Here is a 22829-nt window from a genome sequence, read left to right as displayed (position 1 = left end):
CCCAAGGCATCTGTTGAGGAAGCGAACAAAACTCCAGATTCTGATGTCGAAGAAGTCATCAATTACAAGCGGGCTGTTAACGCCGTTCCCTGCAAGCACGTCGACCTTGACCTACAGGACGATAGAAGCAAGATGGATTTCTCAAACGCCTTTATGGTGACTGAACGTCGGCCTTTCTATCCTTGTAGTCACGATGGCAGCTGCAAAGATGCGCTCTGCCGTTGCTTCAGAGAGCGTATTCCATGTGAGAAGATCTGTGCATGCCCCAAATCGTGCAAACGACGTTACCGTGGATGCAGTTGCGCGAAAGACCCCAGAAACCCTGTATGCTGGCGCGGGCAAGATAAGACTAGATCCAAATGCGAGTGTCGGAGATTGAATCGTGAATGCGATGCAGACCTCTGTGGCTCCTGTGGCGCAGATGAAATTCTGGATCCTCACAATCGATACAACCAAGAAATAGGAAAGGACAAATGCTCCAATGTCGCCATCCAGAGAAATGTACCCAGGAAAACATTCCTGGGCCAGTCCGAAGTGCATGGGTTCGGACTATATGTTGGAGAGAAAGTCAAAAACCTTGAGTACCTAGGTTTGCACCTTAACTCCCTCTATATACATCAACTAATTTCAGTTAGGGGAATACAAAGGAGAGGTGCTATCAGAGTCGGAAGGAAGGCGGAGGAACGCCATTTACCAGTACCTGAAGACGAACTATATATTTACGCTAAACAGCGTACATGAAATAGATTCCACAAGGGCAGGCAATAAGTTTCGCTTTATCAACAACTCCAGCAACGACGATACAATCAACTGCTTCCCGGAAGTCTTACTCTGCAATGGAGTCACACGAATTGGGATGTTCGCCGGGAAGAATCTTAACCCTGGTGATGAGCTCTTCTTCAACTACAACTACCCGAGAGAGATCACCAAAGGCTTTTGGGAAAAGGGGGCCCAGAAACGGCCGGCTCCTGCGTCTGCCAAAGCCGTAACCGTCCAGCAAAAAGCTAAAGGAACATTAACCATAAATTCGAAACGACCGACCATCTCACGAGCAACAGTAGTGTCAAAACCAGAGGCAATTGCAGCAACGCGCAAGAGGCTTCCAACCCCTGAACGACAAGAACAGACACGTAAGGCAAGAGCTGCTAAAGCCGCTAAAGCCAAACTCCTTAAAGAAACGCAGAAAAAGGCCAGAAAATCTGCAATATCATCTTTGAGTCGGCGACTTCATTACCGCGCCAGTCTTCACGCCCCAGGCGGCTTAAATGTCGAAGAGAAATTCCGACATATTTCTAACAAGGCCCCCGTGCCAAATGATGACAATGAGTCAGATGTTGCTCCAGAATCTCATGAAATACCGGAATCGGAGGCGGAATTGGGGGGGAACTGGCCTGCGGAGGGCGGTTCTACAACACCCAATGAATCCGATATCCCCATCTCAGATGAAGAGGATGAGGTGGAAGACACCATGACAAGGGCTTCCGAGGACGAAAACAGCAATCCGAGCTTTGATAGCGGTCTTCTCGGTGGTTTTCATAGTGGTTTCTCCACAAGGAAGACAGGCTGGTCTGCAATTGGGAAGCAACCGGGAACAGCAAAGTCGAAGAAACAACGAGGTGGAAGGCGTGAGGCGGCTGGTCGGAAGAGGAAGAGGGTCATCATTGATGATGAGGAGCAGGAGGAGGAAGAGGATGGGGAGGAACAGGAACAGGAATCAGGTTAGGGAAAAGACGACCACCTTTCATTTTGTGGCATGGGTTGGTTACTGATTCTTGCAACGTCCATGAGCACACGGGGACTAGGAATGGGCTCGGGGTGACAGGTTTAACAAGATTTAGAGGGCATAGCAGGCGATTATCGGATTTTCAAGGTCCGTTTTAGTATCTGCATCATCTTACTCAACGAAAGGACCGTTTCGCCAGACCTGTCTTCAGCTGGCTCTAACGGTCTGAAACTTAACTACAACTCACAGATGCCAAGCCCACTACAACAGAATAGTCTTTACCTATTGTTTATATTACCTTATTTCATCCCTCCCTACACGCTTACCAATTTACTGCAAATTACAATCAAGACTCGCCACATATATACACGCCTGTTTTGTTTACTAATGTTTTACTAGTCTTTGTAGTGCAAAGCAGAAGCACTATGTCTGATCATACCTGTCTGACTCTGGGCTTTGCTATCTAGGACTCTAGACGAGCAAGACAGAATTTAGAAGGGTAAAAGTGACCATAACAGAGAATTACACACCGTGTTCTCCGAGACAAATGTCTAATTGAAATATCCACATCCAAGCCTCTCAGTAGCCCCCCTGTAGTCGTCGTCCAAACAATTGTAATGGCTCTCAGCTCTATTCTAGCTGCGAATTGATAGATTGTTAAGCAAGTACCTAAAGGTTAATGCGCTGTCACTTGATGCGGTTATGTCTGGACGTGTATGCAGGTAAGTGAATGCTTGATAGATTGCGATACACTATCAGTCTATGAGTGAGGATTTCGCTTCTTCGTCTTCCGAGCCTTTCTTCTCGGTTCGTTATATAAGTCATCCTCCTCAGCTGCATCTTCATCTTCACCCTCAGAGCCCATATCACCAGGAGCGGCACCAGGAACAGGCATAGCTCTCCTCCCGGCCTTACGCTTCTTTCGTTTCCCAAGACCATTCGACGGCGCCGCCTCATCAACCCCTTCTCCACCCCCACCACCCACAGCATGCTCCTCCCCATCCCCTCTAACACCAACCCCTCTCTCCCTCTCCGCAAGCCTCGTCAACGCAGCACCCAACCTCTTCCCCGCAGCACCTTTCCCCTTCCTTCTCCCATCCCCTTCCCCGCCCATTGCATCCTTTCTCACCCTTGGCGCAAACGCTCCCGCACCCACTGCCCCGTCAAAATAACGCGTGATATTACTCTGCGTGCCCTCCTTCTCCCTCCTATTCATATCCCTGATAACCGGCACCAACACCTCATCCGTACGCTCCCAACTCCACCCAATCTGCCCACTCAAAAAAGTCCTTAGGGCATTAAGATCGGGGACACCCCACTGAAATGGTTGGGGGTCATCGTCGACGTCTGGATGCAAGTACGCATCCGCGACGCGCGGGTCTGGGAATGTCGCCGGTAGGAATAGTTTCGTAGACTGTGTGCGTCTGAAGCGCCTGCGGAATTGGCTCGATTTGTCTGCGTCTTTGGAGATGATGTTATTCTGCACGCCAGTCCACCACTCCTTGAAATCTGTCAGATCTGTGAACTCGGACAGGATTTCTAGCGCGGTGACAGGGCCGATACCCGGAATCCCGGTGGTGTAGTCTGAGCCTAGGAGTTGTGCAATAGCGATAAGTTTCTCGCGAGTTAGGGAAAATTCTGACGTCAGGTCGGCGGCGAGATAGCATTCCACGAATTTAGCTGCATTGAACATGTTTTTATATACGCGTGTACCGCCGAAGAGGAAGGTGTCAGAATCATCTGTTACGATGCCGTCGACGAGGCCGAGACGGACGAGCTCGGCACATTGCGCTTCTGCTTCCATGGGTGCGGTGATGTAGGGGAGGCCGAAGAGGGTAAGAAGATGTTGGCATTCGGATATCATGGTCTGGGTGACTTCGTCGGCGTCTCGGCGATCTTTCTTTTGTTGCAAGCGGAGCTGTTTTAATTCTTCGTCAAAGCTAATCGGCGCGGCTTGGTTATTGTTGAGTTCTTGTGCAAAACGTGCGTGTTCCGTGGCTTCGGCAGCGAGGGAGGCGAAGAGTTCAGCGTCTTCGGGATCGGAGTATTGGTCGGAGTCATTGTCGGGATAGTCGGGTGCATTGTCATCAGCAATGCCTGATAGAGGAGGGACTGGGGCAGTAAGGTCTTCTGGTCCTTCTAAGGGGGCTGGAGAAGGTTCTCGGCGAGGGTGACGAGTGGGGCGTTCAGCCTGTATCGGCACATCTTCGAATTCAGGGGAAGGTGATTTGGAGGGTTGGGGACGAGCCGGTGCTTTAGATGCTATTGGAGCATCTTCGGGTGCGGGAGATGCTGATTTGAAAGGCCGTGATACAATATTATCGATTTCTTTTGTATGGTTTGGCTGTACGTGAGACGGCTTTTCCAACTCTGGCTCGCTCTCAGACCACTCAATTGGTTCTTCGTCCGACTCTTGAGCAGGCGCTACTTCATTCAAGATTATTCCTTGCTTCGGAGGAGATCTCTGGCCTTCTGAAAGTAGCTGCGGCGGCTCAATCCGTACCTTGCTCACGTGATCACCCATCCTAAGCTTTGGATCCCCTTCAAGCACATCTTCCATCTCCATCTCCTCCTCATTACTATCTGATTCAATAGTGAGGACTTCTTTCGGCTTCTCCTGCGTCGAAGCTTCTAAATCAATGACATCACGAGGATCCTGCTTGCGCAAGAGCGGGATTTCCTGGAACTGAAACTGCGCATGCACTTCGTCAGTCTCCCGATCTCGTTCTTGAGCCCGCATCTCCTCTTCTCTCATCGTGTCCAGGTCTCTCTGTATATCTCGATCCCCCGTAAACCACGGTGGGAGAGGTTCTGCAGACTTCTTCTTCTTCTTTTGACCCAAGTCTCTTTCAAACCCACCGGAAGTGCTTTGCTCGATCTTCTTTATTTTCTTCTTTCCAAGGATAGAATTACCGAGGTTGAGCTTTTCGAACGGCAGTGGGCCATCGAAACCCGGTGCATTTGTTGGCCTTCGGGCGGGATGAGGGTTCGGTAGTGTTTGAGCGGCAGGGGATTCAGGTACAGGACGAGGCATGGTAGTGGGTCGTTTAGATTTCCGTGACTGTGCTAGCGCTGCTTGCAAATCCATGTCATCGTCCTCACTATCACTTGTGTTGAAAGGTCCTGCAGGTACCAGCTTGCTGCTTCGTTGATTTGCTAGTCTCGCAATAGCGAGACCAGATCCTTTGGCAGAAGAAAAGGGGCTGGTTTCTTTAACTCTTTCTTGTTGAAAGACCTCTTGAAGAATGTCTTCTTCCTCTTCTTCATCTGGTTCTTCCGCAGGCTCAGACACCCCTTGTTGTAGCGACAATGCAATGGCTTGTTGGAGCTGCTCCTCCTCCTCATCAATCTTGTCTTCTTTGGGTTCTTCGAGCAGGTTGTCAACTCCATGGATAGGTACATTCTCCCACTCTCCATCACCGTCCTCTTCTGCAAGAAACAGCGAATCTGGGTCTTGATTTATAGGTTTGGCTCTGTTCGGCTTGCTCTGCTCGGACCCGGCTTTCCTAGACGCATACAATTTCTGGCGTCTCTTTGCCAACTCTTTAGAGATGAACTCGCGACCCTCCTTATCTTGGGCGGTCAAACTGGGCTTTTGCTTCGGTAATCGATTCAGGCCCTCAATAGGAACATCTTCGAAGTCGTCCTCATCATCTTCCCACCCCTCGTCCTCGGCATCTGGACGCGAGAGTCGATCGACATCAATAGGTTTGTTGACACTCTGTCCTTCGTCCTTGTTCGTGACGACTCCAAGTGCCCAACCACCTTCCACGCCATCGTTCTTGACAAGCACATATTCTCTGCTCTTCTCTCCAGCAACTCTATTCGTGCCATTGATTCCCCACATAGCGTCATCGTTCATCCCATTGAGGTTCATCAAGCGTTGTGTAAGCTCATTCCGCTCGCGCACCCTTTCAATCTGAAACTTAGAGAACGCCATTCGATCTGGAAACATAGTGTCTAGCTGATCCTTCGAATATCCCATCCTCAGGCGACTCCTCAACCTTGCCGCGTTCAAGATATTGTATCGATCCGAGGCCGGCAGGCTCACGAAGAATGCGCTATCGAAGTCAATTTTCGAGAAATCGTAGACATTGATATCTTCGCCTCTATCAAAGTGTCTTGCATATTCCTCCAGCTCTTCCAACGACATGATCCTGGGATCATTCTGCCCGCCCATTTCCGCAAGCGGGACACCGAGATCCGGAAGATGGTATTGGTCATTCTTCTTGAACTTGCGGTTCTGCTGCCGCTCTTTCTGCGTCTGTAATATCTCCTCCGCATACACCACATCCTCGGGGATCTCCTCATCAGGCTCATCGCGGGTGGGCCGTCTCGCAGCTTCCTTCCTCTTCTTCTCTTCCTCCTCCGCCGCGCGCTGCATCTGCAGTGCTAAGAGCTTTCCAGCGGTGCGCACGGCATCTTCCCTCCTGCCTTCGCGCCGCGACTTGCGGTTCGTAATAGTCTGTCTCTTGAGCGCCGGGGCGCCACCATCGAAGACGAAGACGGGCTTGATGCCAAAGAACAGTAGCTTGCATATCCGGCGGAAGAAACCCACGATATGGCTGTTCCGTAGTGCATTGCCTTCTTTATCGCGCACGGCTTTGAGGAATTGGTAGATCCAGATGGATGCGTCGACGGCGAGCCGCTTTTTGTTCAACGTTTCGATCTTGATGGGGCGAGCACAGGGTTGGAGGACGGTCCAGAGGCCGGTGACACCCATGGTGGCTTGTCAGGTACATAGTCCATCGACAAGAAGAAGTCCAGTGGAGGTGGGCGAGATCTGAGGAAGTGTTGGGGACAGGGGAAGTGCTGCCTGTGACTCCGCGACGAGTTCGTGAAAGCGCGGCGCCGCGGGGTGAGCGGGTGTGCTGGAACGACTGCACCCTTCTTTTCAGCTGACGATGACGATGACCTCCTTGATTGGGATTAGTAGCAGAGCAAATTTAGTTAGAACTAGCGCGGAAACGGTGGGGGTTGAAGTCGGACTTGACTTTATATGGAAACAGCATAATTCTCTGGCTATATATACAGAATATTAACTGATTTTCTTCAACAAAGCAAACTCTCGATGGTGTAGTTGGTTGATCACGTTCGGCTGTAATGGGTAATTGTAACCGAAAGGTCCCTGGTTCGATTCCGGGTCGAGAGAGTTCCTTTCCTTTTTGGTCTTTTTTTGCACTCATTTCTGGGCCTTTTCTTTTGGCACCTTTCCTCTATTTACTATCTTGATTGAATGTTAGGTCTTCTTCTGCTAGCAGCTTGAAAATCCCACTCTCCCTCAGGATGCTCGCAAATTGGACTCGTTCAACATTTCGCAAATAGAAAGAATTATTCAAAAAGTGCGCTATAACAATTTCTATAATTCGTTACTGTCGATCTCGGGTATCTGTTATCTCCCTTCCCCATATAAAAAGCTAAAGGACAATGCATACGATAAGAACAGACAAAAACAACATCCCAAACGCCTTAATCGATCGACAGCAAACTAAACCAAATCCTACCAGTCTACCATTCCGCACCATATCCATGCACCCATAGTGTTACATTCTAAATCCCTTCTCCACCCACTCAAAAGTGCCTAAACCCATTCAAAGGCTTCCACTCATCAGTCCTCGTCCTCTTAACCTTCCTATACCTAATAGTCCTCTCCTTCAACCTGGGCTCATCATCCCAAAAGCTATCCCTGCGCTCCCTCTCCTTTCTCTCCCAATCCTCATCAACCCACTTCTCCTTCCGCTTGAACATATCCCCAGACCAAGCCATCGCGAGCTCCTTCGAAGAATGAGAGCTCGTCGGCCGGCGAATCGTCATCTTGGCTTTGAGTTGGAAGCGAGACTCATCATCGCTCAGAGTCTCGGATGGCCGGGTTACATAAGTCTTTCGCGTATACTTGTACTGGCTGTGGTCGTCTGACTCGTGGTGGTGGTCATGACGTGAGTGTGAGCGCGAGTGCGATACGGGTTCGGACCAGACGTTGTATTTCTCGAGTTGGGTTGGTTGGCGGATTGTCAAGGAGCGAGAGGGTTTGGCTGGTTTGGTGGAAGACGGGTATGGGTAGTCATCGTACTCGTCATCGTCGTCGTAGATACTGACGCGCTGGCGCTTGGAGTTGCGGCGAACAAGCGGACGAGAGTAGTATGGGTCTTCGTCGTCGTAAGAGCGTTCACGCTCGCGGTGGTTGGAGAGGTAGTATGCGTAGGCCATTGTGGTTGGTTTGGCTACTTTGCTCTGATTGGTAGGATGCGGGGTGCTCGTGAAAATAGTCGAGGTCGAATGATGTTTAATGGTGCTAGATCGACAAATAATGATTTGGTTCTTTGGTAGAGGTTTGGAGAGTTCTGGATGCAAGAAGAGAAGAGTGGGCAAACGGGATCCCGTGAAATACTTTATACCGGCCAGATAGAATGTTTCAAAGCCTCAAAGAGACACATTGTTCTCCTGTTCCTTTAGTCGCTGCTGAGCCTCCCGCGTGCATGGGCGCCTCCCGACACATGGTGGAGTTCCATCTCCCCAACCTGCGCCACCAGTGTGGCTTGGTAGTGTGGCTGGGCGTCGAAATGGTGTGCTGCTATTGGCTGCGGGGTCTTCCGACAACGATAGTTCTCACCGCATTTCCCTATCTGCGGCCTGGTTTTCGCCAGAGGCCACAAAAGGTCTGTGGTTTCCCTTAATAGTCGACCTCGTGATGATGTCGCTGGGTCAGGGAGGGTGGTCATCCAAGCTGAGAGTGCTGTTGCCACTACGAGGCAACTAGGCACTGATAGAAAATGGCGGGTGACCGTCGCAATTGGGGGCCGTTTTTGCACCTTTTTACCCAAGCATGATCACCTCGATCGACCTGCAGCCCAAATCAGCCCCTGCATTTGCAATTTGAACGAGCCGATACCTATCCGCGCAATGGTGGACGTGTATTCTCGAACTTCGCATCGCCAGTTGCATTGGTGCATAGCCCAGAGCTTGCGTCATGAGATGTTTCACCAGAAGATGACGCAACTGAAGTGTTGAGTGAGGGTCTTTGCGGTGCTATCGAGAGAGACAATCTGGGACAGTTTTGTCGATTTGTTTGTTGGCTCGATCGCCACGAAACGTTTCCAAGTTGAATCGGCTGCTTGATCGGACTGATACCCGCGCATAGGAACATCAGAGGCCAATCAACCCTGCTCCTCTAATGGACGGAAATAACAGACCTTTCTCAAGTCGCCGGTTCTCATGACGCGCCACAAGCAGCCACAGGAAGGGCAGTGCAGCAGATTGGGTGTCGAGCGGCAGTTCGCAGGTCTCACGACATCGTTCCTCGGAGGGTGCTGCAAGGGCCCGGCCCACCATCCAGTCTTGCCTCAAGCCACCTGACAAGAAGGAGCTGCTTACTCACATCAGCAAAAGCAAATAAATGTTGCCTAAGCCCTCCCTGAATTTGCCTCCACCAAAGTCTCGAGGTAGGCTGCCAAGAACGACGGCATCGTGATGCCTTCCGTAAAGTAAGTGTGATCAACCTGGCAACTGCTGACTTTGACACAACGCTTACTTCTGGGGGCTTATAGGGTCTCTGAGCAGGCTGAACCTGTTATGTTGTAGTGTAAATCAAACCAAATGACAGATTTGGTCGCTGTGAGAGCTGCTTTGTAGATAGAGGGCCAAGGAGGGGCTATTTCATGCCAGCATGACCACTGGGAAGAGTGTCTACAAAGGGTGAGTTTCGGCGGCAGATTGTGGCGATCTGCCAATAACTCCACGATACAGGAGAGAACATTGTCAAAGATAGTGTTTATCGCTACCGTCGTCTTTTCGAGAGCGTTGCGGTGGTATCAGGTAGTAAAATGACGCGAAAGAATACTTAGAAACGATTTTAAGCAGGGAAGAACTTTTAAACCTTCAAACTCTTAAGTGCTTTAAGGAACAATGAGGTCAAGGGGAGCTATTACTCAACGAGGTTAGAGAGAGAAATGAGTGGACAGAGAAGACTTGAATAGATATATGTGGGCAAATGGACGGGATGTAGTGACCCATTACCCCAGCATGGCTAGCTGTGATTTGTTGCTTTTGACTTCATTACCCGTATGTCATATGTCATTGTCTCATTACCGCTCGCTGCGTCTACACCTTTTCCTCAACCCATTTTCACGTTGGAGAAGTCCATCTCCGGGTGCTGCTTCTTGAACTGCTCCAGCAAATCCAACTTCTTCTGTTCGTCGCTCGTAGGCTTTCCCATCTCCTTCTGTCGCTGATCAAACATCATCTTCTCAACCATGGTCCTAGTCTCGCCATCCAAATCGCCCAACTTGCTGTTCTCGGGCTGGATCTTGGAGGTATCGATCTTCGGGGCCGAGGTAATCACGTGGGCCCACCACTCCATTTGGTTGACTTTGTCGAGGTGGACGCTGATTTCCTTGCCCGAGGGGATCGTTTCGAGGGTCCAGGTGGATTCATCTACATGGATGGGATGGGGGAGAGTGCCCTAACGTGGACTTAGAAATGAGTTTGCTGCCTGTACTGGGGGATTCGTACATCTATGATCGGATCCTGGCCTTTTATAGCGACACGCAGTCCAGTTTTGGAAAGCTTGACATCGAGGTCGCGCCCTTTGTACTTCAAGTCGATAGGGATAGTTACATCGACATCCTTGATCGTCTGCGTCCACCTGTACGGCAGTGCTGCCTGCTCGGCAGCTTCTTTGGCCTTGAGTTCGGCATCAGCCTTTTCGCGCTCCTCAGGGGTGGGAGAGTCGGGCATGGCTAAGTGGCACGCAGTCTACGCAGAGAGGGGTTAACGACGTGAAATGTTTAGTTTTGGCGGGCGGCGACCCTCCCTGCCGCAAATCGACGGCGGCCAAGAGCAGCGTCATCCACTAGGGCCAACGTGCACTCAAAGCGTTAACCTTCATTCAAGAGATCCCTTTCACGGCCCGTTTGTCTGCCGTGGACTCTCGTGTCCGAATAGTCCCATTTGTATCCCAGCTATTATTCTTCTTCAGCATTGTCATCCGCCATGCTGCGATAGCCGCACCCCAACAAGACGTTCACCGGCAGCACTGCATACGACGCCCAAATAATCCCGCGACGACGACATTCCCCAACAGGCCGCGCGCGCCGGAAATCCCATGGCGAGCTCCTTCGAGAAGTCGGTGAAAGGCGGCACGAAGATCAAGGTCCGCCAGCCTCCCTATATGAATTAAAATCTCGCTGGCTAACCGGGACCCTTCAACCAGCTCGCAGCACCCAAATCCAAATATGTCGAGCACATCCTCGTCGCCACTCACGCTGGTGAGGCAGGCGTCGCAGAGATCTTTCGGGCTTTGACCAACCGACTCCGAGATTCGACATGGACGATTGTGTTCAAGAGCCTTATTATCGTGCATCTTATGATACGGGAGGGAGAGCCCGAAGTTACGCTCAAGTTCTTAGCGCAGAATCCACATCGCAAACTGGCTATAAATCACTTCACCGAGGGTATGTCGGCCTCTGTTTCCGTATTCTCGGAAGGCTGGGCAATCTTGCCTAAATTAATGGATCCTTGTGGAGGGGGTCTTCGGCACCGGGAACCTTATTGATGCCGTGCTAACGTTGCATGGCATACCAGTCCAAACGCAGGGTCACAATATCCGCACCTACTCGGAGTACCTACTTCGACGAGCAATTGAATATGGCGCCACGAAAGTCGATTACGTTCGAGGAGGCGAAGGCCGACTCAAACGGCTCAGCATCGATAAGGGCTTGCTTCGGGAAACAGAGAGCGTTCAGGAACAGATTCGCTATCTGCTGAAATGCGAGGTATGTGATATGTGGTGGATGGAAAGACCTAGGTGATATTGACGAGCTGTAGCCCTTTGCCGAGGAGGTGGAGAACGAAATCACGTTGACCGCCTTCCGGTTGCTTACTATGGATTTACTGGTGCTCTTCCATGTCATGAATGAGGGCACCATCAATGTGCTTGGTAAGGCTCGACTACAGAAACAACTCAAGTCACCAAATTAACCCAACTCAGAACACTACTTCGAACTATCACGCCCTGACGCAACACGTGCGCTAGGCATTTACCGGACATTCGTCAAGCAGACGGAAGCAGTCGTACAGTATCTCAGTATTGCGAGGCTGCACGAACACTCAACGAGACTAGAGATCCCAAAGATTAAGCACGCACCTACCAGTCTAGCCGCGTCATTAGAGGAGTATCTTAATGACAAAGACTTTGAGATCAACCGCAGGCAGTACCTTGCGGAAAGAGAGGCAAAGAAGAGTAGCGGCAAATCCACGAATGGTACTAGCAAGCTTCTCGAGTCCAAATCCACAGCAGCGAAGCCAGCGACGACAGCCCAGCCATCTACAGCACCTTCTAAGCCTACCGTACCTAGTGCACCGTTAATTGACTTCTTCGAGTCGATCAATGATAACCAGCAGACGATGGCACAACCACAGATCCAGCAATACCCTCAGCAGACAGGCTTCCAGCAGCCCAACTTCCAAATTCCACAGCAAACGGCAGCTATCGGCTTTCCACAACAACAGGAACAAGCCTTCAGTCAACAGTCAGGACAAGGAATGAATCCGTTTGCTCAGCTCCAACAACAACAACAACAACAACAACAGCAACAACAGCAACAGCAGCAACAGCAGCAGCAGCAATCACAACTCCAGACGCAATTCACAGGTGCTGGTTTTGGAGGCTACACACCACAGCCATTCAGCCCGCAGAATTCTTCGCTCCAGTCGATACCCCAGAACGGCGTTCCCAGTTTCTCACAACAACCTACACAGCCACTTCCCATCATCGCCGAACCACTGCAAGCGCAGCCCACATCGACAAATCCATTCCGGCAATCCGTGATCCCTCCCGCTGCAACTGGCGCCGCAGAACCAAAACTCCTCAGCAACCCCTCAGGTATTTCCTCTCCTCTCGGCCGATCACCCACCAACCCCTTCGCCAAACACTCCACTGGGTTCCAGCAAAATACCCAATCTCCCATCACCCTATCCTCTTCGCCATTTTCACAACCCCCACAATCCGGCTCGCCCTTTGCACCCCAACCCCAACAGGGGCTACAAACCCAGCCAGCCGGAACTAATCCCTTCGCTCGAGGTCCATCTCCACATCAAAACGTACCTTTACCGCAAGGAGGCCTCACGGTGCATGCGACCGGCAGTACTAATCCATTCCGGCAGAGCGCGTTCGTAAATCCACAAACGGGCCAGGGGTGGCAAAACACGGGGAACCAGAGCACCTTTGGAGGTTTAAGCTTGGATCAGGTTTCGACTACGAGCGTATTCCCTCGACCTGGTCAGCAGCAGCAACAACAGCAGCAACAGCAGCAGCAGGGCCAGCCTGGGTGGTCGTGATATAATTGTGCAGGGGATGGAGATGAATACAGCGTTTTGCATTCAAGGAGACTTTGGGGATCAAGAATCTCACCTACAGTCATTTACCGCGAAGAGGAGAGACGCTTCTTATTATTAGATCTATGGTTGGCTGCTTTTTATGTGGCGCGGCGTTTGTCAGACTGCTGTCTAGGGTTTTCACTTTACCTTTCCCTACTTAGAGCGTTTGCTCACAGATCGGAGCACGCTGCACGACAGGCTTGCTGCAGTACATTGGAGAGTGGATGGATTGATGCTGATGCTTCATGGATATGCGTTAAGAGTATTTTTCTACTCTTTCTTCCGAATGACACCAGAAGGGATAAGGAGGGCATTTGTAACTTTATTTAATATTGCTAGCCAAAAGGAAGGGCTGCTGCAGGAGCTTTGCCTGCTACCAGCGGGCTGAAGGGCAGGGTACTCGTCGATCGTTCCAACGGTTGGAATTGGTGTGGAGCGGCTCAAAATCTAATTCTTTTAATGCGATTTAATTAGAGTTGTTTTTGGGATACGTGTTAAAATTACCGTACTTGCATCCCTTAATAGGACTCATGGCAGACAAACAGACAGAACAAAACAACGAATTAATTTAAAGCCAGTCATCATATTTATATCCTCTTTAGCTCTCTCCTTAATCCTCTTAGGGGCCTTAAAATCCCAACCCGTTGCTCGTAACATTTCATAGGTTGCCCCAACACACTGTATGTGGTGCGTGGTGTCTTGCAAAACCCCCAGACATGTATTCTTAACACCCATATCCTCTTCCCCTTCCACTCAGCTACAACTTTACACCCCCACCTTCAATCCTCTCCCAATCCCGCACAGTAAACTTTTCATATGTATCCCCCCTCAACCAAAACAGTACATCCCCGCTTTCTTCCACTTTCGGCACTGAGATGCCATGGCTTTGGAAGATATGCTTTTGTTGTTTGTTTGTGCCCGTCGTATGTATATTCTTAGTTATGCGGAGGAAGAGCGGGACGGCGAAAGAAGGGAGAGAGTGTTTGAGATGGGTGGCTAGGGATTTGAGGGTTTGCGGGTGAGGGTGGGGTGTTCTATCCTTCTCCGCTCGGGCTTTCGACTCGGTCGACGATTTCAGCACTACAGCGGCACAACCCGCCCTCCCATCATGCTTCGGCACCAAAACACCATACACATTCGCCTCCTCAACTGTGTCGTGTTTCCCTAATACATCCGCCACCTCCGCCGTCGACACATTCTCCGCTTTCCAGCGAAACGTATCCCCAATCCTATCTACAAACCACCAACGACCTTCCTTATCCCAACGCATCAGATCTCCGGTCCGGAAATACGCGTCTCCTTTCCTCTTCACGTCGCGCAGGATCTTAGAATTCGTGGCAGACGCGTTTCCAAAGTAGCCCTGGAACTTCCTGCCGGGGTTGGATGGGTCGAGTTTGTAGAGCAATTCGCCGGGTTCGTCGTACGCTGCGATTTGGCAGAGACCGGATTTGGGGGAGCGCAGAGGGGACGGCGGTTCGGAATCTGGATCCATCCGGACGATTGCGAGACTCGGGCCCATTAAGATGGTGGCGAGGGTGCCGTTGCGACCGATTGCACCCGCGCTGAAGGCATTTGTGGACCGGTTCCATATCCCCGAGGGACTCTCTGTCGCGGCGTAAAATTCGTAGATCGTGGAGATGCCGAAGCGTTCCTTGAATGGCTCCCAGACATCAGGGCGAAGCCCATTACCGAAGGCAGCGCGCACCTTGTGGGCTTTGTCGAGCGGGGATTTGGGTGCTGCGAGGAGATAGCGGCATGTTTCACCGACGTAGTGGATTATGGTGGCGCCTGAGGAGCGGACTTCGGGCCAGAAGGTCTTATGCGAGAATTTGCGGGAGATGTGGATAGTGCTGCCGGCGCGTAGGGTGGAGCAGATGCCGAGGACGGAGGCGGAGGAATGGTAGAGGGGCATGGGTGTGTACATGATGTCGGTCTTCATTAGTGGAACCCAGTTAGCGACGAATTTGGCGCCCAGATTGGCTTTTCCCCAGGACATAACAGCGGGTTTGGGGAGACCTGTGGTCCCGGAGGTGTATATTAACATGGCCATGTCGTGCAGTTTTTGAGCATTACGGAGAGAGTCAGGAGGCCGGGTTGATTCCAGGGACATAATGTAATCCTCTAAACCTTGGTCAAAGAACAGGATTTCTAGTTTCCGGGGCTGTTGTTCGGACTTGCTTCCCTTCTGCTGCTTCTGGGTAGGAGTGGACCTGATATGTTTTCTCAAAACCAGAGGAGCCATATTCGGATCATTGTCGAACCGATACTGCACCTGTCTCCTTTTGGGAACATCCGCATCAATCGGCTTAGCCACAAACCCATGCTCCTTCATAACTTCCTCACTGAACTTCGCTCTCCCATTCTCATCCACCAACACCAATCTCGCGCTCGATGTCCTAATCGTATGCAGCAACGGCTTCCCCGTCAAGTTATAGTTTATAAACGCCGGCTTCGCCCCCACACTCCAAAGCCCAAACCAAACCCAAACAAAAACCTCCGAATTCATAAAATCCACTGCAACAACCTCATCTTTCTGAACCCCCTTACTAACCAGCCAATTCCCATACTTTTTGGTGATTTCGTAGGCTTGCGCGTAGGTCCATGATCGGCCGTGGTGGATTATCCAGGGGTGAGATGCCCGCGAAGAGTGGGCATGCGATTCGAGGATGTTGAAGAGGTTGATGTCGTCACGGTATTCATGTATGATACTGCTGGTGATGGCGGAGATGTAAGATGAAAGAAGCGCCCAATCGTATGAGATTGCCAAGCGGCCATTGAGGTATGCGAGACTTGCTGCGGCGGCCGGGAGGACGTATGGAAGTGCTGAGAGTGGTAAGTGGAGGGTCATGCGACAGTGGGGATGTGGAAACCTACTCTGCATTTCGAAAAAGAAAAAAAAAGGCCGTTTAGGGTATCTCAGGCGGAAGGAAGAGGGAAATCAGAAAATAGACGTTGGCAAGAGTGAAGAAAGGAAGGGGGTATCATAGCGAGGGAACCTTGGATAGCATGGGAGTAGCGACTGCAAATGTCGGCTACTGGATGTTAGAGATCGCGAGTGAATTGCGAACCGAGGCTCATCTGATACAGCTGGTCCAAGCTCCCATTCACATCAAAAGCTCGGGCAAACTTCCTATCTAGTAGACTATCCGGACTTATTGACGACCCATCTGATCAATTCTGTGCTTCTCCGGCTCTAAATGCATTAGCTCTCCCGCAGACTGCTCAAAAAACCCCTCTATTCTTTGGCTTATTCCTCCCTTCCATGTAGCCTTCGCAAAGTGAAGTTGATCCCTTAGACCGGTTGCTTGAAGAAAAGAGGTTGCTAAAATGCACCAGATTTCTGTCGCATTTCAGACGCTGCAGTGCTCTATTACATTTACAAGGGCTTCCCTACTGGTCTTAGGCGTGGATTGACAGAACAATCGAAAGTCGCTTGTTGCTATCTGTTAGCACAAGCAAACCAATGGGTCTCAACACTCCAATTATCACAATCTGGGACATTTTCGCCGCACTTCTAACTAGATTGTATGGCCGTACTTCCTCTCAAGGCTATACCACGTCTATCTGTACAGATAGCTACGTTACAGTGAGAAAAAATAGGTCGAGAGGAGTGTTATACCGAAGGATAAGAGATGCACACGAGTAGAAAAGTGCAAGAAAGAGACATGCTATCCATGCAAGCACTAAATTACTCCTTCACCCTTAAATGATAAGTATCCAACTGCCCCTTCGTCAAAACATTAGGCGACTTTACCAACATATCCTCTCCTTTCCCGCTCTTCGGAAACGCAATAACATCTCTCACGCTCTCTTTCCCCAACATAACAGCAATCATCCTATCCCATCCTAGCGCAATACCGGCATGAGGCGGACAGCCAGATCGTAAGACATCTAGTAAATGCCTAAAGTCTTCAATGCGCTCAGAGCTCATCTTCAGCACGTCCCGGAAGATGAATTCTTGGATCTCAGCATTGTGAATACGACGACTACCACCACCTAGCTCAACGCCGTTGACAACGATGTCATAGTGAGCGGCAATGGCTTTCTCGGGTGCTGTGAGCAGGAGTTCGACGTCTTCCGGCGTCTTTGGTGCCGTGAAAGGGTGGTGTGTTGATGAGAGTCCTGCGGTGCCGCCTTGGCCGGGGTCAGTGTCATTCGAGGGAGAAAAGAGCGGAAAGTCAGTAATCCAGAGGAACCGGAATCCTCTGAGAGGTGGAAGTATGCCTTGAGCTACCGCCGCTTTATGCAATGCCAGTCGTAGATTCCCTAGCACGGTGAACCCTCCTGAGAATGGTTCGTTCTTGCGTGCTTGCAGAATGAGCAATCCGCCATCAGGAGGTGTGACCTTTTTAGGCCATTCCATGGCAGCTTGTGGACCCAGCGCGCCGAGTCCGTTGAGAGGTTTAGAATGATCGCTGATGAACACTCCGGGTTGGCCGTCTGGATTCTCGAGGAAGGGTTTCCCTTCGGGGCTGTCTAGGAAGGAGGAGACAAATTTGCGGGTTTCTTCTGGCTTAGTAGGGAGATTCATTGTGAAGGCTTCGACAACAGGATTGGAGACGGGGGTTATTTTGCTAATGAGATCTTGGGATAAGAGATCTGTGACGGTGTTTATCTAGACGAGGTTTATCGAGTGGGTCTGTGAGTGGAAATGCAAACATACTTCCGACTTTATTCGTAGGTCTGGTTTATCTGAACCATAAGAGGCCATTGCTTCCTGGTAAGGCATTCTCCGAAATGCACCTTTGAGATTAATGCCAAGGAACCTGTCCCAGAGTATTGTTAAAAGCTTTTCGATTTCATGCATAACCTGATGTTCCTCTGCAAATGCCATTTCAAGATCAAGCTTGATACACATCAGTATTCAGAAATCGCCCTCCACCTACCATAGAATATGCTTACCTGTGTAAACTCAGGCTGCCGATCAGCCCGTAAATCCTCATCTCTAAAGCATCTTGCAAACTGGAAATATCTCGTAATTCCACTTGCCATGAGAATCTGCTTATACTGCTGGGGGCTTTGAGGCAGCGCATACGCAAGCCCCTTGTTCCTCGTTGGTACAAGAAATTCACGTGCACCTTCTGGTGTTGATTTGAACAATACAGGGGTCTCTATCTCGTTAAAGCGGCAGACACACAATCGCTTTCTGGCTTCTTTTGTGACTCGACCCCGAAAGATTAATGCCTCGCGTAGCTCCTTGTTGGTACGAATCTGCAGGTGTCGTTGCTCGGGTGGAAAGACAGTATCATTCTTGACAATGATATCGGTCGCGAAATCATTCAGAGGTTCGATAGACTCTAATACAATTTCTCGATCATTGATCAGGCGCATCCCTTCCACAGAGTCATCCTTCGCCGGTTGGCGCTCTTGTAGTACTCCCTTTACTAGCACCGGTGTCCAGATTTTCAGATTCCGGAGCCGGAGATGCGTCTCTACGCTCTCTTTCGGGCTGGAAACAAGCTGGACGCAAAACCTCTGGTCTGCATCTCGAAGCAAGGCGAAAGACAACACTTTGGACACATCCCGACGTGACCCAAGATAACCGACGAGTTCTATGTGGGAGCCTAGCTTGTGCTTGTCCAACATTGCGTACTTTTCGGAGGAGTCTGGGTAGTCATAGCCACGAACTGATTATGTCAGCATTTAGGATTTTGATGCTGGGTCAGGAGGAATACTGGTAGCTTTGTAGCCATTAAGAGTCTTTCGTAGGCTATCATTCGGTTCGATTTGCCTCCGCAGTACACTTGAGGAGAAGCTTCTGTATCCATTGCGAGGGCATTGGGAGGAGAGTGTTCGGGAAATCTCGTGACGTTGGGAGTGGATGAACCGAGATATTTCGACGTAGGATTTCCGAAGCGAGGAATTGCGACACGCTACAGGCGACATAGCTAATCTAGGGATCATACTGATGTATAGAGGTTCAGGACCACAATTGATGAAGCATCGTGAGCCATCGTGTTGCGATGCTCGAGGTTTTCCTTGATGCAAAGTGCTGACTAAGTGTTCTGAGCCGAACCGAGCTTTAAAAAATTCCGACGTCCGCGCAAACCTTCTCTTCTCTATCCTTCCAGTTTAAACCAAGTAAGACCCCAACTTTCTCCACTACAAACACTCATGCTAACTACCGTTCAGGTGATGAAAGCCCAGCGTGTACCAGATGAGCTATCCTCCATTCCCCGCCTTCGCACTCTCCCTTCACTGGGCTCAAGCGGTTCGAATGTGGAAGTGGAGGTAGCATGAAATCTGCGTTCGACACACCAACCTTGTTACCACAACGGACGCTTAGATGGCATCTCTGATTATATACTGGAAAGTGTTCATGTCGATTATCGATCGGACGGCTTTGCAATTCGATTTTTGCGGCGACGAAACGCGCGATGTACATACATGATTTGAATACAATGAGAATTATACTAGGGGTTTAATGCGTGTATGATATTATGGTTATGAAGGCGAAATGTTGTAGGGAATGAGCTGGCTTCCGGTGTCTGATTGGCTGAATATTATTCTTGACGCTTTTTGGGCGCCTGCTCTTTTCAGTGTTCAACCTCCGGATTGTCGTAGATAGGAGATTGGATATTAACCTCAAATCATTTAGTGAGCTGATCGAGAGTCTTGGGTTAAGAAGTTCCTAGCAACGAACCTTCGCCTGTACACCTTATGAGAATCTGCAAGATTACCACTTCCCATTCTCAACAAAACGGCGAAAAAGAAACCCAAAGCGATGTCAATTAGTCCTGTTTTTCAGCGCAGTGTCAACTGAGTCCTAAGTAGAAACCGGGCCGTAACAACATTGCTACATAACATGCAAAGAATAATAATCCCCTTCGCCTTTCTTCATCAACAGCAAATTTTCCTCTGCAATAGTGGTGAGGCAGGTGACTCCTCGACCTACCGTATCCAGAGCCCAAGCGCTAACATCAAAGACAATGGCTATGAGGACTATTCACTGCACCCATCCACGTGCCTTTCGGAAACTAGTTTCCCCTTCATCCTTGTACGTTGGACCTCGGTCGATGCGAGCGTTGTTGCAATATACAAGCTGAGCTTCGGGTGCTGTCTCTGTGAGGATGGTTCGTACCCGACCGTACGAGGCATATTAGAACATTGAAGAGCGGTCTCGAAGTAGAGAGCACACTGCGTTTCACTGTCTTGAGCTCTTGAATCGTCAAGAAATCTGTAAGTCTACACCGCCGGATGGTCTGGGCACATGCCACGAATAGCGTAATGCCGAACTTGGAGGTCTGTGGGGGCACCTGGATGTGTGAGTGCGGAAGGAGTACTCCAGACTAATGTAGTCATCACGACTGGTCGGACTCGATGGAATATTAAATAAAGGGCTGTGGGTGGAGGATGAGGCGGTGTAGTAATGTCTAATAGCGTATATTTGAGCGTCCATGTTCGGGGCATTGATGATAGCGGATAAAACGTCGAACGTCTTCGTGAACCGGTCGAGGTTTGTTTGGTGGCGACTGAGAGTCAAATGAGAGTTGTTGAGAAGGAGAGATATGCGGAAGAGTTTACAACGCCTTGGAGGGGCTTTCTGATTTACAATATTTTTACATAAAGTCGCACATACGTACATGCAGCAGAACGCTAAAAAATGCTCGCTGATTTCTTACTGTTGTGGTTCCTTTCTAGAGTTGGACTCAGACTCGGCCCGTTTCGCTTTGATCTCCTCCCAGCCTGGACAGGACTGCCCGTCTGCTTCGAAAACCTCGTCGTTAACAACATGGCAGATTTTAATCTTCGACTTGCCGGCCCTCAGTACGAGTGCCTCAAAATCGATGAGATAGTGCGACGGATTTGCATGAGGAACAACAGGTTCCCATTTCAGACCGTTAGGGTTCTCAATCGAACCAGAATTGGGCCGTACTACATAGGCACCTTGATTCTGAACCAATCGGTGACCCTCGCTGTTCGAGGACACCAGACCTACCGCACGCAATACCTGAGCAAACGATCCAAGTTGGAGAAGTGTCCGCGGTAGGACTACAATTTCCTTAGACGCGTCGCTTGTAGTTGAATTAGGTGTGGCTGCGGCAGGCGTTTGAGCCACCAATGATGCAGCGAACTTTCTCTTGTAAGCGCGGAGTTGTTTGGATTCCTCTTCCCAAGGATTGGTGGGCTGCGGTTCCCTAGACTTGGAACTTGAGAAGTCTTGCAGCGAGCGTCTCAAAACACCGAGAGAGAAGAGATTGGTCCCATGAGTGAAAGCTTCTTTGTGCGCCATCTCAGCCTCCACCGCAAGCCTAGCACCATGAGCAAGCTCGACGATTTCTTTCGCAAGCAGATGCTGAGCACGGCGCTTTGAAGGATCCTGTCTCTGATGCTCCATGACATACCCGATGTGATCAAGGGGTATAAAGGTGAAAAGCTTCAGATATCGCTCAACGTCATCGTCCGCGGTACGTAAGAAGCACTATAAAAACCATCAGCACTGTTAAAGCTTAACGACAATGGTGCAAGAACCTGGTAAAGATCGAATGAGCTCATCATTTGCCTGTCCAGCCAGACCGCATTTCCAGCGCTCTTGCCGAATTTCTCGCCAGATGCAGTCGTCAACAGTGGTGTTGTGAGCCCAAAGGTCGCGGTCAAAGGGTGGTTTTCGGTTTTAGCATGGCTCTCTCCCTGGTAGAGCTTCTGCATATGGTGCACAGCATCCATTCCTGCACAGATATTCCCGTATTGATCTGAACCGCCCACTTGCAGTTGGACGCCGTATCTAGTATACAGCTTCCACCAATCGTACGCTTGAAAGAGAGGGTAGCAGAATTCGGACAGGGCCATACCGTCCCCACTTTCCATGCGCACCCTGACGCTGGAAGAAGTCAGGAGACGAAAAATGGCGGAGTATGCTTGTCTAGAAACTCACGAGTCACGATTGAGCATTGACCCTAGTCTCATGCCAGAGCCTACGTCTTGAATCAAACGTACAGCGCCAAGGCTGTTTAGCCAAACGATGTTGTTCATGACGTCTCGCCTCCTGCTAGTCTTCTCCGAGTACTTGTGTTTGATGCCAAGCGCCTTTACGTTGATCCAGAGCTTCTTGAGCTGCGCTCGCATATTTATGCAATTCATATCCTGTGCCTCCTTCGACTGTCGTGTTCGAGCGCTCGTTCTCCCGGAAGGATCCCCAATCTGCACAGTGCCACCGCCGAGCTACTCAGCGTTAGGGTTTTGAAAAACTGCCTCGTCATGAACCACTTACCAAGGTGATTGTATAAAAGCCATGCAGATACATCCAGTATAATACCATGAGAGGAAGGAGGTGTCCGACGTGCAGCGAAGGGGCCGTGGGGTCGACTCCGACGTATGCGCCTATAGGTTTCTCAGTCAACAGCCAGTCAAGAGCTTTACGGCCACTAGATTTGTTAGCACTTACTCTAGGAAAGTATATTGGCCGATCTTACCCGGCAACATCTTTGACAAATCCTCGCTCTTCCAATATATCCAACATGCTCTGTTGTGCTCCTGACCTAATCTTCCGCGCCTGCTCCCCCCACAGCTCCTCCTGGTTTGCATTGGAAGCCGCCCATATCGAACGCCGCGCTCCAGGCAGCCGACCACATTGTGTTCGCACACATCGATTATAAATGTAGGGACGAGATCGCAGCAGGTGTCGAAGAGGCAACATTGGTGCCATTGGCGCCAGTAGCTCGAATTCTGTGAAGCTCCATATCTCGTCTAGAAAACGTTCCCGGGCCGACTTTGGATCCGGGTGCCAAGACTC

General features: G+C 50.3%; 8 protein-coding genes and 1 non-coding gene across 9 annotated transcripts; 3 read left to right on the top strand and 6 right to left on the bottom strand.

The window, feature by feature from the left end:
- Positions 1 to 153: 153 nt before the first annotated feature.
- BDR25DRAFT_210590 (SET domain-containing protein) lies at positions 154 to 907 on the top strand (the record flags this gene model as incomplete). Its single annotated transcript, XM_033684657.1, has 2 exons — positions 154 to 589; positions 636 to 907. Coding segments are annotated over 2 exons (708 nt in total), but the record flags the coding sequence as incomplete, so codon positions are not given.
- A 1576-nt stretch (positions 908 to 2483) lies between these two features.
- BDR25DRAFT_349628 (PIN domain-like protein) lies at positions 2484 to 7254 on the bottom strand (the record flags this gene model as incomplete). The annotated part of the gene is made up of 7 exons (XM_033694578.1): positions 2484 to 6451; positions 6477 to 6506; positions 6547 to 6621; positions 6693 to 6917; positions 6948 to 7025; positions 7097 to 7112; positions 7159 to 7254. The coding sequence occupies 7 exons, from the start codon at positions 7252 to 7254 to the stop codon at positions 2484 to 2486; spliced, it is 4488 nt and encodes a 1495-aa protein (XP_033553391.1).
- BDR25DRAFT_t8 lies at positions 6789 to 6875 on the top strand. Its single transcript has one exon. It is a non-coding gene; the product is annotated as a tRNA-Tyr (tRNA).
- Positions 7066 to 8278, bottom strand: BDR25DRAFT_300507 (uncharacterized protein). The gene has a single exon (XM_033689392.1). The coding sequence runs from the start codon at positions 7928 to 7930 to the stop codon at positions 7295 to 7297; it is 636 nt and encodes a 211-aa protein (XP_033553390.1). The 5' UTR covers positions 7931 to 8278; the 3' UTR covers positions 7066 to 7294.
- Positions 8279 to 9540: 1262 nt separating this feature from the next.
- Positions 9541 to 10518, bottom strand: BDR25DRAFT_331311 (CS-domain-containing protein). The gene is made up of 2 exons (XM_033692620.1): positions 10232 to 10518; positions 9541 to 10181 (listed from the first exon to the last, which is right to left on the bottom strand). Exons 1-2 carry the CDS (start codon positions 10454 to 10456, stop codon positions 9834 to 9836), a joined length of 573 nt encoding a protein of 190 aa, XP_033553389.1. The 5' UTR covers positions 10457 to 10518; the 3' UTR covers positions 9541 to 9833.
- A 305-nt stretch (positions 10519 to 10823) lies between these two features.
- Positions 10824 to 13057, top strand: BDR25DRAFT_209785 (ANTH-domain-containing protein; the record flags this gene model as incomplete). The annotated part of the gene is made up of 5 exons (XM_033684614.1): positions 10824 to 10871; positions 10932 to 11172; positions 11303 to 11493; positions 11546 to 11657; positions 11709 to 13057. 5 exons carry the CDS (start codon positions 10824 to 10826, stop codon positions 13055 to 13057), a joined length of 1941 nt encoding a protein of 646 aa, XP_033553388.1.
- Positions 13058 to 13654: 597 nt separating this feature from the next.
- On the bottom strand, positions 13655 to 16102 carry BDR25DRAFT_300502 (acetyl-CoA synthetase-like protein). The gene is made up of 2 exons (XM_033689391.1): positions 15971 to 16102; positions 13655 to 15919 (listed from the first exon to the last, which is right to left on the bottom strand). Exons 1-2 carry the CDS (start codon positions 15975 to 15977, stop codon positions 13854 to 13856), a joined length of 2073 nt encoding a protein of 690 aa, XP_033553387.1. The 5' UTR covers positions 15978 to 16102; the 3' UTR covers positions 13655 to 13853.
- Positions 16103 to 16614: 512 nt separating this feature from the next.
- On the bottom strand, positions 16615 to 19030 carry BDR25DRAFT_339522 (aspartyl-tRNA synthetase-like protein). The gene is made up of 4 exons (XM_033693398.1): positions 18772 to 19030; positions 17999 to 18723; positions 17760 to 17942; positions 16615 to 17711 (listed from the first exon to the last, which is right to left on the bottom strand). Exons 1-4 carry the CDS (start codon positions 18998 to 19000, stop codon positions 16785 to 16787), a joined length of 2064 nt encoding a protein of 687 aa, XP_033553386.1. The 5' UTR covers positions 19001 to 19030; the 3' UTR covers positions 16615 to 16784.
- A 1683-nt stretch (positions 19031 to 20713) lies between these two features.
- On the bottom strand, positions 20714 to 22738 carry BDR25DRAFT_277747 (uncharacterized protein; the record flags this gene model as incomplete). The annotated part of the gene is made up of 5 exons (XM_033687631.1): positions 22510 to 22738; positions 22308 to 22461; positions 21972 to 22258; positions 21569 to 21917; positions 20714 to 21518 (listed from the first exon to the last, which is right to left on the bottom strand). Exons 1-5 carry the CDS (start codon positions 22731 to 22733, stop codon positions 20715 to 20717), a joined length of 1818 nt encoding a protein of 605 aa, XP_033553385.1. The 5' UTR covers positions 22734 to 22738.
- Positions 22739 to 22829: the final 91 nt, after the last annotated feature.

This window comes from Lindgomyces ingoldianus (genome assembly GCF_010093535.1).
Source record: "Lindgomyces ingoldianus strain ATCC 200398 unplaced genomic scaffold BDR25scaffold_3, whole genome shotgun sequence".
NCBI classification, from domain to species: Eukaryota; Fungi; Ascomycota; class Dothideomycetes; order Pleosporales; family Lindgomycetaceae; genus Lindgomyces; species Lindgomyces ingoldianus.
Note: the sequence above shows the minus strand (reverse complement) of the source record. Positions and strands in the feature narration are given on the sequence as shown.

Coding starts and splice junctions, on each gene's coding strand:
- BDR25DRAFT_300507 (XM_033689392.1), bottom strand. CDS start 7,930: ATGGCCTACGCATACTACCTCTCCAACCACCGCGAGCGTGAACGCTCT.
- BDR25DRAFT_331311 (XM_033692620.1), bottom strand. CDS start 10,456: ATGCCCGACTCTCCCACCCCTGAGGAGCGCGAAAAGGCTGATGCCGAA. Junction 10,182..10,231: donor GCCAGGATCCGATCATAGAT/GTACGAATCCCC, acceptor AGTCCACGTTAG/GGCACTCTCCCCCATCCCAT.
- BDR25DRAFT_339522 (XM_033693398.1), bottom strand. CDS start 19,000: ATGATCCCTAGATTAGCTATGTCGCCTGTAGCGTGTCGCAATTCCTCG. Junction 18,724..18,771: donor TAATGGCTACAAAGCTACCA/GTATTCCTCCTG, acceptor TGACATAATCAG/TTCGTGGCTATGACTACCCA. Junction 17,712..17,759: donor ACCTACGAATAAAGTCGGAA/GTATGTTTGCAT, acceptor AACCTCGTCTAG/ATAAACACCGTCACAGATCT.